General features: G+C 43.3%; 1 protein-coding gene across 2 annotated transcripts in view; it reads right to left on the reverse strand.

Moving 5' to 3' along the window:
- The window catches only part of UBXN6 (UBX domain protein 6), a 510,086-nt gene that overhangs the window by 390,633 nt on the left and 103,660 nt on the right, over positions 1-15,793 (reverse strand). For both annotated transcript variants that reach the window (XM_068233834.1, XM_068233835.1), the window contains exon 4: positions 3,782-3,879. In XM_068233834.1, the coding sequence (XP_068089935.1) occupies positions 3,782-3,879 (98 nt within the window). The remainder of the gene's footprint in view (positions 1-3,781; positions 3,880-15,793) is intronic.

The raw sequence follows: 15,793 nt of genomic DNA on the forward strand, positions 1-15,793 counted from the left end.
AACAGTGTTGAAGGCCTTTGCAAAGTCCAAGTATATCACATCTACAGCATTCCCAATATCCACATTAGCATTCACTACCTCATAAAAGCTGAGCATGTTAGTCAAACAGGACCTGTCTATAGTAAACCCATGTTGATGCTGAGAAATAAGATTATTCTTTACTATGAAGTCATGTATAGTAACCCCTCAAATAGTTTGCACACAACTGATGTTAAGCTTACAGGTCTATAATTTCCTGGATCTGATTTTTTGCCCTTCTTAAATAATAGGAAAACGTGGGCTGTACGCCAATCCACTGGGACTCTGCCAGTTGCAAGAGAGTCACAAAAGATAAGATAAAGGGGTTTATCTATAACTGAACTTAATTCCCTTAGGACCCGAGGATGCATGCCATCCGGGCCAGGTGCCTTGTCTATTTTTAATTTTTTTAGTCTTGCCTTCACTTCTTCCTGCGTTAAGTATTTAATATTACAGTTGGAAGATTGAGACTCTTCTGCATCTGTAATTTGCAACAGTGCTGTTTCCTTTGTGAAGACAGAAGCAAAGAAAGCATTTAATAACTCTGCCTTACCTTGGTCATCCACCGTTGAGTTCTCACCCTCATCCTTTAGGAGTCCTATACAGTCAACCTTTCTTTTTTTAGAGTTGATGTACTTGTAAAACTTTTTTGGGTTAGATTTGATATCCCCAGTGATTTGATTTTCAGCTTCGATCTTTGCCAGCCTAATTTCTTTTTTACAATTTTTATTGCACTGCTTATAATTGCTTAGTGCAGCCTCGGCCCCCTCCTGTTTTAGAACCTTATAGGCATTCTTTTTCCTTTTCATTTTATCTCTAACCTTTCTATTCATCCATAGAGGCCTTTTTTTTTTATTCCTAAACATTTTGTTTCCATATGGGATATACATACTACAATATTGATTGAGAATAAGTTTAAAAGCTTGCCATTTCCCTTCAGTGTCCTTCCCCTGTAGTACATTATCCCAGTTCTCCAAACTTAGTGCCTGCCTAAGTTGATTGAACTTCGCTTTTCTAAAATTCATAGTTTTAGTGGTCCTGCTGCCCCGTGGCGTATCAGTCACCAGATCAAACGTTATCATGTTGTGATCAATATTTCCCAAATGTTCTTGAACCTGCACATTTGATACATTATCTGGTCTATTAGAAATGATCAGATCCAGTAACGCATTCAGCCTAGTTGGTTCTGTTACCATTTGAGTTAAGTAATTGTCCTGTAGTGCTGCCAGAAATCTGCGGGAGGGAAACTGAATGTGGAATGTGGAATGTGAATCCGAAGCGTATGTGATTGAACCGACTGTAAGAGAAGTTCAAGGAGAGGTTCATGAGATGTCATAGGGAGCTTCGTGGGAAGCTCTAAGATGCTCATATAAAGTTGGCTGTCTCGACCTCCTCATTTAACCCAACTGGGCACAAAGTATTCAATTTTAAGATCCAATAGGCCTCTTTTTCGCACAATTTCCTATATCTCAGGCCCATGGGTAGATCTGATGTTATGGCCTCCAGACCCATGACTGTCAGGTGTTCAGTAGACTGGTCATGGTTTTCAAGGAAGTGACGGGGACGCTATGGTTCTGTAATCTGTCCTCAAGCCCTCGTCTATGCTCTCCAAAGCGTTCCCGTAACGGGCGTGTGGTACGACCGATTTAGTATTTTGGGCAATCACAGGATAATAAGTAGACTACATAGGGAGTGCCACCGTTTATGAACTGCTTCACCTGGATAGTATGCTGTTCCATCTGTATGTGCTTATGGCGATGTCGTATGAGAGGGCAGCATTTGCACCTCGTTTTCCCACAATGAAAATTTCGGATTAGACCAAACGCATTTGGACAGGAGTTTTGGGCTTTTAAGCCAATGTTACTCTTTGCAATCTTGTTTTTGAGGGATTTTGCCCTCCGGAAGATGGTATTGGGTCTCGTGGGTAAATGACGGCTAAGAACAGGGTAACGTAAGAGAAGGGGCCAATTCCTCCATGGTGCAGTTTCTGTGGAGATGGCAGAACTGACTCCTTGGGACGTTACTAATCCACCTCGGGTGGTGGCAACTTTCTTTATGTAAGAAAGAGTTCCCAGCAGTGGGCTTGAAGTGCGTTTGCGACGTTATGTGGCCATGATCATCATGGCCTAATTCCAGCTCTAGGAACACTATGTTTTCGTCAGAGACTGAAGTGAACTGTAAACCAAAAGCATTGCTATTATAGTATTCAACAAACTTTTCAAATGTGTCCTCCGGTCCTTCCCATATGATAAGAATATCATCCATGTATCTGAGATATAGGGCAACGTTTGCCCCGAAGGGTGAGTTAGACCAGAATCAATGATCCTCCCAATAGGCCATATATAAATTGGCAAAACTCGGGGCAAACCCCACCCCCATAGCTGTCCCATAGGTCTGTAGATAAAAGTCACCAGCAAATGTGACATAATTATGAACATGGGATAACTAACAGATCCAAGATGAATTGGGCCTGAGTATGATGTATGGAACCATCAGAGGTCAGGAAATAGCTCACAGCATCTAGGCCTTTCCCATGTGGAATGCACGTGTAGAGTGAGCTGACATCCAATGAAGCCCATCTGCAGTCTTTACGCCATCGGACATTCCGGAGAATATCTAATACGTAACTTGAGTCTCTTGTGTACGCTTTTGTGTTCACCGCTATCGGTTGCAGGAAGTGGTTCACATACTCTGATAGAGGGGCTAGGATCCCATCCATACCAGCCACTATCGGTCGTCCCGGAGGGTCATTTTCATCTTTGTGGATCTTGGGTATGTGGTAGACGTAAGGGATTAGTGGGTGCTCATTGATAAGAAAATAGGATTCATCCTTGCAAATCGTTCCAGTCTCTAAAGCTTGTTTGACTAAGATTTTGAGATCTGTTAGATATTCTGCTAAAGGGTCTTTATTTAATTTCTGATAAGTTTAATGGTCTCCCAACGGTCGAAGCCCCTCTTTGAGATAATTTTCATCGTCTACAACCACTATCCTTTCCCCCCTTGTCCGCCTGACAGATCACAATATTGTTGTTTTGGGTTAGTTGATTAAGGGTATCTGTGATATGGTGCCGAACAAAGGTGTGGTGTTGTTGCCCATAGCAACCAACAAATACTTATTACAAGGATGTGCATGTTATATTACCGTATAAAAAATGAAGGAAACAATGTAAGACTTACGGTGCCCATTAACGATACAATTTTTTTCACTAATTGCAATCTTTCAATGCAATTTGAAGGATCAAAACTAATCTGAAGGTAATTATTGATTGTTCACATTTACTGAACGATTCTCTCTTCAAATGTGATCATAAAATCCAACTTTCGATCGATTTTATCCTATTAAGCAATCGAACAAAGAATCATTTCTCATTACGATTACCTTCATAAACTTCTAATTTTCTCAACAATTCGATCATTCAAATCGCATCCAAGATTGCATGTGGTGAAAAAATTGTACCGTTAATGGGCACCGTAAAGATTGTGACAGTTGTCTAACAGCAGCAGTAAGTTAGTAAGGTAGGAAGGTATATCATTTATGTAAAATTACAGTGAAGCCAGACATGGTACAATCCTAATCTGCCAAACATACATGCTTCAAAGTTGTCCTTTACATCACAGGATTTAGACACTGAGTCACTTTAATGTAGATTGGCATCACAGGTTTAGCTGCATATAATTATCAATTTATTAACTCCTGCCTGTTTAGCATACAAATTGTATTTTTACAATGAAAAAAAAACAAAAAAACGCAAATGCTACTTACTTTGTTACAGTTTCTACTCCTAGCTTCACCATTTCTTGGTCTTTATTAAAAGTATATATCTTCATAATAGATGCAGAAACAGGATTAGTATATGACATCTGCAAGAAAAAAAAATGCATAACTATTCCTACTCTAGATAACCAATTGGTACTCTAACATTAATAAAATTACAATGAAATCACACAATCTTGTAGTCTTCTAAAATAAGGAGAAATACAGTGATTCCGGTGTGTGCAGCAATCATTAAGCCCCATCTAGACGGAGCGTTCCGGCGGCTCGATTAGCCGCCGGATCGACTCTTCCGCATCCCCGCGCGTACCCGCCACGTCCCCGCTCGTCCGCACGTGCGTCGGATTCGATACCCACTCGTCCCCGCTTATCTTCCTCTCGATTCCTCGCTATTGTCCGTTCGCGGGGAACAAGCGGGGAATCGGGCGCGGCGAGATCGGACCTGTCGGATCTTATCAATCGAGCCGCATTAGCGGCTCGATTGATAAGACAAATCGGCACGTGTAGACCCAGCATTAAACTCTGCACCCTCACCACACACACATTCATAGGCTTAGAGACACTTACTCCTACACATACTCCCAAAAGAGTGTGTTTGGCCAATGCATTCATTCACCCACACACACTGATGGGCTCAAAGATACACACACTCCCATGAGAAGTTCCACCCACCGCACAGGATCAAGTTACATTCTTTAAAAGAGACAGATATAACATGACTCTTACACATGAAACATCAGTCACGAATGTTGCTCCCTGCACTCGGCCATCAACCCACAATACACTACACATCAATAGTCACAAAATGTAACATGTACTGTACATCCATATAAAGTCACATAATTAACAGTGTTTTCCATGTACCCAATATCACATATACATGCACCCCAAATGACTAACAATTCATTAAATTGTGTTTCTTTAGAGCCTTTTTACACTGGTGCGGTGCTGCACATTGCCGCACTTCTACCGGAGCCGAATGAATCCCCAGTTTCATACTTCCCACGTTGCGGTACGCTGTCCCAGAAGTGCAAAATCTAATGTTACAGTGTGGGACCCACGTCGATCTGCGGTTCGGAAGTCATGCTACTCTATGGCGACGCAGTTTTTCTTTTATACGTTGGTGTAGGGACGTTGCAGCATGCAGTGCGGAAGCGTATTACAATATGCTTCCGCATACCCGAAGCAGGAAGTGACCACAAGCGCGCGTCACTTCCTGCTTGGCTGGTGGCCAGACAGGGAACACAATGTACTAACGCGGTGTTCCCTGAAGACCTGTTTTTGGTGGTGCGATGTGGTGCAGCGGACACGGCGCACCACATCACTACCGCCAGTTTGCAGTGTGAAACCAGCCTCAATGATTTCTGTCCTTGTATTGTGTTTCCTTCACTTATTTCTGGGTAATATAACACACACATCCTGACACCAAGCTTGCACAAAGAAGTGCATGTTGCAATATATCACTTCAACACACTACTGCGTAGAAGACATACATATTATTATTATTATTATTGATTTATAATGCGCCAACATATTCCGTGGCGCTGTACAAAGTTGGAAAACAACAAGGGATACATAATGATCCAGACAGTGATAAACATCAAATGGACATGGGTACAAAATACAGAACTGGTGGTTACAATGACATATGTAAGTGCAAGTTATGAAGTGAACAACAAAATCCAAGACACAAAAGGTTGAGAGAGCCCTGTCCTTGCGAGCTTACAATCTAAAGGAATGGGGGGGGGGGGGGGGAGAGATAAGAGGTGAGTGAAGTTTGTGGTATACATACAGGCACAGCGCATGTTTAGGTTATCTAGTAAGGAGTGAAACTTGAAAGGTTTAAGGGGAATGGCCTAAGTTATAGCATACAGTGCTGACCATAATTATTCATACCCCTGGCAAATTTTTACTTATAGTTACTTTTATTCAAATAGCAAGTCATTTTTTGATGGGAAATGACATGGCTGTCTTTCAAAAGATAATAAAACAATGTACAAGAGTCATTATTGTGGGGAAAAAAAAAACATTTCTCAGCTTTTGAAGGCTTTGAATAATTCTGGACTGTGTAATAAATCAAATGTAAATAAAAGCTGAGAAATGTTTTTTTTTCTTTTCCCACAATAATGCCTCTTGTACATTGTCTTATCTTTTGGGAGACACCTATATAATTTCCCGTCAAAAAAATAACTTGCTGGTTAAATAAAATTAACTTTAAGTCAAAATTTGCCGGGGGTATGAATAATTATGGGCAGCACTGTATGTATGACAATTCAGCACCGCGGTCACATCTAACTGACGTTAAAAAGACTGGTTGCTGGATCATAGATGAGAACATGACAAAGCGTGCCAATTCCGTCTAATCTGCTACCGGTACCATTCGGGGTAATAGTCGCACCTGATGAAATAAATAATGGTGAGCAGACTGTTGGCAGCTGTGCGACCAATCTTTAACAACAATGTAATGTGACAACCACCCGCCAATCCCGTATTACTAGGCCACAGTTACCATGCAGGTCTATTACACTAGAGACTGGGGGTGAATCCACTGTGTGCACAGTAAACGGTTAAGATTGGCTGATGGTAACCATACATGAACAATCTCGATTGTGCGATCGGAAGGGAAAATGACCGACTTATTTGTAATTTGTTTGAAATGATTGAATTTGCGCAAGTCGGTCAGAGTAAAAGATTTACTTGAAAATCAAGGTACTTGCTGCCACCACCCTCCGAGATTGTAACGGGACGAAGGAATCCCAAACGCCATCATAATATGGCAGCCAGCCCAATCACGTCCGATCTGCTCCAGTCACCATTCGGGGTATAGTCAATTCTGAAGACTTGAAGACTATGAGCAGTGTGACGTTAAAGAAGGGTTACTGGGTCCATATATGATGCAATCTCGATTGTATGTACAATCGGTAAAATCAATTATCGATTTCACGCTGGAAATTGGGTACTAGCTATTGCTAGAGGGAAGAAATGGTTATTTTACAACCTAGCTAGCAAATCAACAATTTATAAGAAAACAATTCAGTAGTTTAATCTCTGGAGGGCAGATTCTTTGCAGCAGCAATCTGATTACAGGCACAAGACAAGACAAGCAGGAAAAAGTGAAGGCAAGACTAAATTTAAAAATAGACAAGGAACCTGGCGCAGATGGCATGCATCCTCGGGTCCTAAGGGAATTAAGATAAAGGGGTTTATATATAACTGAACTTATCTTTTGTGACTCTCTTTCAACAGCAGAGTCCCAGTGGATTGGCGTACAGCCCACGTTTTCCCATTATTTAAGAAGGGCAACAATCAGATCCAAGAAATTATAGACCTGTAAGCTTAACATCAGTTGTATGCAAACTATTTGAGGGGTTAATAAGAGATACTATACATGACTTCATAGTAGAAAATAATCTTATTTCTCAGCATCAGCATAGGTTTACTAAAGACAGGCCCTGTTTGACTAACATGCTCAGCTTTTATGAGGTAGGGAACGCTAATGTGGATATGGGGAATGCTAAGATGTGATATATTTGGACTTTGCAAAGGCCTTCGACACTGTTCCCCACAAAAGTCTGGTGCAAAAGTTGAGGATGCAAGGACTGGGGAAGAGTCTGTGTGCATGGATAGGGAACTAGCTAATGGACAGAAAACAAAGAGTTGTGGTCAATGGATCATACTCAAAATGGGTGACTGTTAGCAGTGGGGTCCCACAGGGGTCTGCACTGGATCCAGTGCTCTTCAATTTATTTATTAATGATCTCGTAGATGCAGCAGAAAGCAATGTTGCTATTTTTGCAGATGATACAAAACTGTGCAACATCATCAAGTCTCAGGAAGATAGGGACATATTGCAACAGGATCTGGATAGGATGGCTATATGCAGGGGCGTTTCTAGGGTCCCTGGAGATCAGTGGCACCTGTGGGCACCAGGAGGGGAGGTAAATGGGCGTGGCCATGCGGTGAGTGGGCGTGGCCATGGGCGGGGCCAAATGTACATGAACTTAGCAGCGGTGTAAGCTACGGATAACGGGCCTGCCCATCGAAATATTGGACGGAGCCCCCTGTCCTTTATTTCGATCATTTACAATCAGTATAGGCATAGATCAAAGATGTATACGCACATACAATTTTGATTGGTCAATCACTGACCCCCAATTTCCCACCCCCGTGCAGTAAGTGGGCCAACAGACAATGAATTTTATGAACAGAGCTAAAATTGGCTAATCAAAATTGTATGTGTGTACCAGGCTTTACAGCTAATACTGTACATACTGAAAGTAGCAGGGATCAGCATACAATACAGCTGGTTTACAATCAATAAAGGCACAGAGTAACACCTTACACTGTACACACTGGAGGTAAATCAGCACACAGTGCAAGCACTAGAGAACAGCGTATACTGTACATACTGTAGGCAGCAGAATTCAGCACACTGCAGCTAGCGTGCCAAAAATATGACGATCACGTTGTGTGGCGTGCTTATCGCGCCGCACCAAAAAATGGGTGGGCCATGGACCAGAATATAGGTGTGGTAACGGGTGGAGACAAATTTACATGAACCTAGCAATGGTGGGACATCAGATTAGGACAGTGGTGGCGAACCTTTTGGAGGCCGAGTGCCCAAACTGCAACCCAAAAGTCACTTACCGGTATCTATCGCAAAGTGGCAACAGCAATTTAAACTAAATACTGTACAAACGTTTTAACTCATACATGAACATTATGGAAAATCCAAGTTGAAAATAAACTGTGAAGATAAACAATTTCATCCATCCTACTCCTGAAAAATGTATTCAATTTTTTAGAACCTCCCAGTTTTATTTTCTGTTTTAAAACGCTAAAAAAGTAGGTTTAATGCTATTTTCTCATATGATAAGGATTCAGCTTTTCCCATAGTCTCGCAGTTAGCAATCATGTGACCCCCAACAAGACATATTCAGCAATCATGAGGCCCCCAACAAATCAGGAGGCCCCCAACAAGACAAATTCAGCAATCATGAGGCCTCCAACAAATCATGAGGCCCCCAACAAGACAAATTCAGCAATCATGAGGCCCCCAACAAGACAAATTCAGCAATCATGAGGCCCCCAACAAATCATAAGGCTCCCAACAAGACACATTCAGCAGTCATGAGGCACATAAATAGACAGCATTTCACATAAATAGACAGAATGCCCCCTTAATATGGTAGCCCCCCCCCCCAAGTTAGGTAGTGAGTGACAGGGACCCCCAGGTTAGCTAGTGACTGCTATCTTGAGTTGGGAAGGTAATTTTTTTCCCTTTTGGGCCATTTTGCAGAACTTAAAGGAGTACTGGGGGGGGGGGGGGGGGGGGTTTGGGTGTAAATGAGTTGAACCTACCCGGGGCTTCTAATGGTCCCCTGCAGACATCCTGTGCCCACGCAGCCACTCACCGATGCCCTGGCATCTGGTTCACTTCTGGAATTTCAGACTTTAAAGTCTGAAAACCACTGTGGCTGCTTTGCCGTGTCCTAGCTCCCGCTGAGGTCACCAGGAGCCTACTGTGCAGGTCCAGTATGGTGTAATACCTGGGACTATTAGGCAAATACAATACGTGGGTTTTAATTATGGAGGCATGTATTATTTATCTTAAAACTATAATGGCCGAAAACTGAGAAATAATGAATTTTTTCCGTTTTCATATTCTTCCTGTTAAAATGCATGTACAGTAAAGTAGCTCTTAGCAAAATGTACCACCCAAAAAAAGCCTACCTGGTGGCGGAAAAAACAAGATATAGATCAGTTTATTGTGATTAGTGATAAAGGGGCGTGGCTAGGCACACAATGATGATGGATGCCTAAGAGCTTAGCTCCAGACCCAGAGCTAACTGCAGCACACGGGACAAGAGAATCTGGCTACAAATCCTCCTCCGGGCATGCAGACCCGTATCAGGACGACTCAGAGATCCCACAGGGACAATTATAACCCGGCAGGAAAAATGGTTCCAGAGTTAGGCCTGGGGCACACCAGAAGAGTTTTTCTGAGCGTTTTGAGTTTTTAAATCTGCTGCTAATGTTATCCTATGTGTCTGTGCACACTGGAGAAATGAGGTTTTGTAAAAAAAAAAACCCATAGCATTACATTGGGAAGAGCTTTTAGAGGTTTCAAAAGCTCTTCCCAATGTAATGCTATGGGGTTTTTTACAAAACCTCATTGCTCCAGTGTGCACAGACACATAGGATAACATTAGCAGCAGATTTAAAAACTCAAAACGCTCAGAAAAACTCCTCTGGTGTGCCCCAGGCCTTATTCAGATCGCAGCAAAACAAGAGACAGAGCAACGCGGCCGGCAAGATGGCGCCGACACGCAGCGACACTGCAGCTTCTTCTCCGGCTCCTTCGGAGGGATCCCCGGATAAAAGCAAGAGTCCACCACAGACAACACCTAAGGCTTAAATAATTTGAGGTTTGCCAAGGGGTTGTGGCCCTGCAGTGCAAATGCTCAATCTCAACTTCATGAACCAGTGGTTTGGAGCAGCCAGTACTCAGTAGAAAGAAACAAAACAATTATTAATTGGCCTCACGCTCCATTTCATCTTGGTTCAAACAACGATTACTTTATTGCACAAACATGAGTCAAATCACAAGAGGGCTCCTTTAAGGAACCAATACACAGGTGTCAGTTAAAAACTTTTTTCTGCGCAGAAAGTTTCTACATTAAAACCACCAGAGCCTGCCCACATTACCCCTCAATAGATGCCAGGCTTGCGTGCATGGAGTCTGTCCTCAGACTATTATGCTCCATGCACTCAAGCCCAGGCCACCTAACTGTCATTCAACAGCACACCACCAAACACACAGCAGCTGCCTCCCCCTGTTGGGGATAAGTCCTTTCAGGATATAAAGCACAAAGCTGCAGCACAAATAGGTTAGCCGGCTTAAGCACAGAAAGGCAAGTTAGTAGACTTGGCAAGCCACATAGAGACAATGCTGCCCAGACATCTTTCCTCCAGCATTAATCATAGATTATCATACTTGCGTTAGTCCACAGGTTATAGCTTCTCCCAGCTGGATGCCAGAGCGCTCTTTTCATCAGGTGATCTGTGGCTGTTACTGTTAAGGGCAGTCACATATCGATCGTATTCCTTGTATGGGAGCTCGATCTCCTCCTGGCACTTCCCAGTGTTTCACCCCAGTGCCACCTCACACATGCCCACTGTTTATAGGTTGCTGCACTCAGCTGCCATCACCCTCACATGTCCTTTAATCAGCGCTTACTGTTGCCGGCTGGCTGTGTCAGTGTACGTGGCAGGGGACGCTAGTACAGCGTGGTGCGGGGTCAGGCTCCCCCCACCGACCAGTTTCATGTCACATGACGCTTCATCAGGGCGTGGACCTAAGGCTTACCTCCCCACCATAGCAGACATGAGAGTGCTAGCAGACAACATAAAATCATCCGTCACGTCAGCCATAGCTGAAGTAATAGAGGAGGTAACTGCCATAAATACCAGACTGACTGACATAGAGCAAGCGGGAAGAAAAAGGGATGTAAAACTAAAATGGCTTCATAATGCTGTGTCTATACATAACAGTAGGCTGATAGATCAAGCAGACACCTGGAAGATCTAGACAACAGGGGGAGAGGATCCACATAAGGGTAAAGGGCTTACCGGAATCTGTCACTTCTGATTCACTCATTGCAGCCTTGTCAGCAATCTTTAATGAGCTGCTAGACCGAGCCAAAGAGACCCCTATAGAATTCGTTAGAGCTCACAAAACCCTCAAACTGAGTGGTTCAGACGGAGACTCCCCGAGAGATGTGGTGTGCTGTCTAGCCTAAAAGAAGAAATAATGAAAGCAGCCAGATCACAGGATGAAATTATCTTTAACGATACTGCTATATCCCTGTACCAAGACCTATCCCTGATAACCCTCACAAATCGCAGAGCTCTAAAATCTCTGACGAGCTTGCTGCAAGAGAAAGGCTTTCATTACAGATGGCGCTTCCCCTTTGCCTTAACGGTCCTGCACAAAGGCCGCACTGCGATCCTGCGTACACCTCAAGATCTGTGAGGATTCCTCAAACTTTTAGGACTACCTAAAATAGCTCTGCCAAATTAGTATGAAGAATACCAAATACAGGACACAAAAAAGGCGGATTGCAGTGAGAGAGAGAAGACACATCTACATCTCCCCCGCATACTCAAAGGAACAAGAGATCACCTACCAGGAATGCTTCAAGCTCCCCGGGCTCAGAGGAGGACGATGCAGCTTAAGCGTACTTTCAAACTGAGAGTCTTAAACCCAGGAAGCACGCTTGCAGATAGCACACAGTGCTCACCCATATATGCTACTAACTAGAACCTCACTCTGTTTGCTCATCTAATCTATTGGGTCCATCTCTACCCAGGACACAAAACCTCATATACACAATGCTAATCTTGATCTGACCCCACGAGCTAGGATAATTTCTACATTTATACATCTTCAGGTTACTGTTATAAGTTTTAAAGCATTATCTGATAAAGCAATGTGTTATACTGTGCAAGCTTTTAACTGCATGTATGTTATGCCTACCAAATGCCTACTAAATACCCACTAGAAACATTGCAAGGTCTTACCTGACCACAGTAGTAGGTCAATTTATTTTTTCACCTTTTACAAGAATAAGCAACGACCTGCTTCCAAAAGAGTAATTGTAGTTTGGGATAAATGCCTACGTTCTCATGTATCTTTCTCACTAACCTAACTATCCCCCTTGCATGATCATCTCCTACAAATGCTTGAGCTTTTCTTTTCTGAACAGATAACTATTGCTTTCTCCCTCCCTACTAATACTTAGCGGACGCTTCATAAGCCTTACTATATGTGAGGAAACGCGGAAAAGCCGCCGTCTCTCAAAGTGAGGCGGCTGCTTCCGCGTCCAGCAGGGCGTCACAACGCGGAAAAACCGCCGCATGCCGCTTAGGCAGAGCGGCGGAATCCGCATTGGGAACGGCGGAATCCGCATTGGGAACGGCGGAATCCGCATTGGAGGCGGCCCCTGCAAGTGGTTCACAAGATACATTGCAAGACAGTACTGGTGTGGCTGGGACTGATAGTCCACCAAGATTCAGAGTGACGCGCGTGCGCACAGAGGCTGAGTTTAACTAACAGCCAGAAGTGAGTCAGCTGACCAGGAGGGTCAGCTGACATTTTCCACAACTCTCATTGGTCCAGCAATTAGGGAGGTCCTGGAAAGGTCCTTGTGTATATATACTGCTGGCTGTTCACTTGCTCTTTGTCTGGCGTGCGATCACATACGTGGGAGCACCCAGATCCGTAGTCAGATCCGCAAGTGTGCCGGGACCAGCTGGAGCTGTAATCCTACACTTAGCTAGATTCTGTTGATAGCTAAAGTACTAGTTTGATTGTGATTATCTGTTATAAACCTTTGCATGCCTTGACTATCCCCTTGAACTCTGATCTTGTACCTCGATACTTCTGATACTCTGTTGCCGAACCCCGGCTCGTTCCTAGACTCCGCTTCTGCCTCCTGATTCTGTGCCTCGATATATCCGATACCCCGTTGCCGAACCCTGCCTGTACTTAGACTCCGCCTTTGTCTTCTGATCTTGTACTGTATCTGTCCGTGTGTGTACTACCTGGCTTGCCCGACCTCGAGAACCGACCTTACTATTGGAGGCGGTTCCTCGTCCTGTCAGTGACACCTCCTCCTGAGTGTCACTTTCAGACCATCCTTCCTACTGTCAGTCTGACTCCTCCCGTCTTGGAGAGCTCAGGTCTGCTGAAGGAATCTGTGCAGTACTCCTTGCTGCACTGAGGCCTAGTCCTCTAAAGTGTTACTGTTACACCAAACACTACACTCTACTCAGGTGAACAGAGGTTAGCTAGTATATCGGATTATCAGTGATACTGCAGATCACTTATAATCTGGTATACATCTGTATTCCCATTGATACTGCAGATCACCGGTAATCAGATCCTCTCTGTGCTTCACCGATCGTTACACTATACAGAAACAACAAGCACGGGGAATGGAAAGAAATAGATACTCTTCCTTTTTTATCTTCTTTATATACGGTTTGAGTCCATGGGCGCCCATACACAATACAACCATAGACCCTAATAAATCAACCTACTCCGCTGAGCATTACCTGCAATTTGAGGTACAGGTCTCTGGGTCGGGGAGAAATAAAGCTACCTTTTGTGGTGGGGGAGGGCATACCTCCCTCCGTCCCATCGCTACTTATGCATGGGCTAACAATCACAATCGGTCTCTGCTTCAGATATAGCAGGCAATAATATAAACCTATTTGTCCCGTTATCCTATTAAGTTTCAAATAGGGTCCAACAGTCTCCGTTCTTATACCATTAAAACCTACAATCACTACCCCACAGCAGAGATCTTTGATTCAAAGTTCTCTGAACACACCCCTATTTTATTTTGGGTTGGTACTTAGAGGTAGGTATTAGCCTCCCTCAAACTACCTCTCAAAGGAGCCATCACCTAGTATCCACCTTAAAGGTAATACCTTTAACTTGAACCGTTCTGTGACAGTGTACTTGTGTGATATGATCGACCATATTCTTTGCTACGGTTTGCTTAAACCGAACACCACTATTATAGCCAACCTCTCCTCTTAAAGGGGAAAAATGAAAAATCATCAGGGAAATTCTAGCATAGGTGGGAAAAAGGTAACTTGGAAAGTTACCTCCTGGAATATAAACGGCCTTAACACCCCAGAAAAAAGGTCTTCTCTATTCAGACTGCTACAAAAACAAAAAACCTCCATAGCCATACTACAGGAAACCCACTTAGGCCTCTTGCACACTGCAAGCAATTCAGATTCAGATTCCGCTTTTTAATCTGTTTTTACTTCCGATTCAGATTCAGATTTGCAGTTTGCTCCTTGCACACTGCAAATCTGAATCTGAATCGGAGGTAAAAACTGATTAAAAAGCGGAATCTGAATCTGAATTGCTTGCAGTGTGCAAGAGGCCTTAGGCCTTTTGCACACTGCAAGCAATTCAGATTCAGATTCCGCTTTTTAATCTGTTTTTACTTCCGATTCAGATTCAGATTTGCAGTTTGCTCCCTGCACACTGCAAATCTGAATCTGAATCGGAGGTAAAAACTGATTAAAAAGCGGAATCTGAATCTGAATTGCTTGCAGTGTGCAAAAGGCCTAAGGCCTCTTGCACACTGCAAGCAATTCAGATTCAGATTCCGCTTTTTAATCAGTTTTTACCTCCGATTCAGATTCAGATTTGCAGTGTGCAAGGAGCAAACTGCAAATCTGAATCTAAATCGGAAGTAAAAACAGATTAAAAAGCGGAATCTGAATCTGAATTGCTTGCAGTGTGCAAGAGGCCTAAGAGAGACAAAATTCCGTTTCTAAGAGACAAAAAATTCACAAAAAGGTACCATGCACCCTCAACAGAAGGGAAAAATAAATGGGTATCCATACTAATCCACAAAGACTGCGCTATCAATATTACTGACAGCAAAATTGACCCAGAGGGCAGATATCTTTAAAGGGAACTCAGGAAACAGGATAATCACTATAGCAGCAAGATATGCTCCAAATGGAAAGCAAGAGGCTTTCCCGAACAAAATCACTAATCTACTACTTGATTTTGCACAAGGTATGATAATCCTGGGGGGAGATTTGAACTCTGCACTAAATCCAATTATAGACACGTCTAATGGCAAATCCTCTCTACCTTTTAAATCCATAAAAAAAAAAATCAAACATAACTTACTATCACTGAGACTCATGGATGTCTGGAGACTACAGCACCCACAAACAAAAGATTACACATACTATTCAGATCCCCATGCAAAACACTCCAGAATAGACTACATACTACTAACACAGGCGGACCTGGAATGGGTTACTGAAACTGATATTGGACAGCGGACACTCTCAGACCACGCGGCAGTTCATCTTACACTTCCGTTCCCAATTAACAGAACTAATCAATTCATTTGGAGACTCAACCCAGACCTACTCGATTCCCAAACCTCTACTGACCGC

This window comes from Hyperolius riggenbachi, chromosome 1 (assembly GCF_040937935.1).
Source record: "Hyperolius riggenbachi isolate aHypRig1 chromosome 1, aHypRig1.pri, whole genome shotgun sequence".
NCBI classification, from domain to species: Eukaryota; Metazoa; Chordata; class Amphibia; order Anura; family Hyperoliidae; genus Hyperolius; species Hyperolius riggenbachi.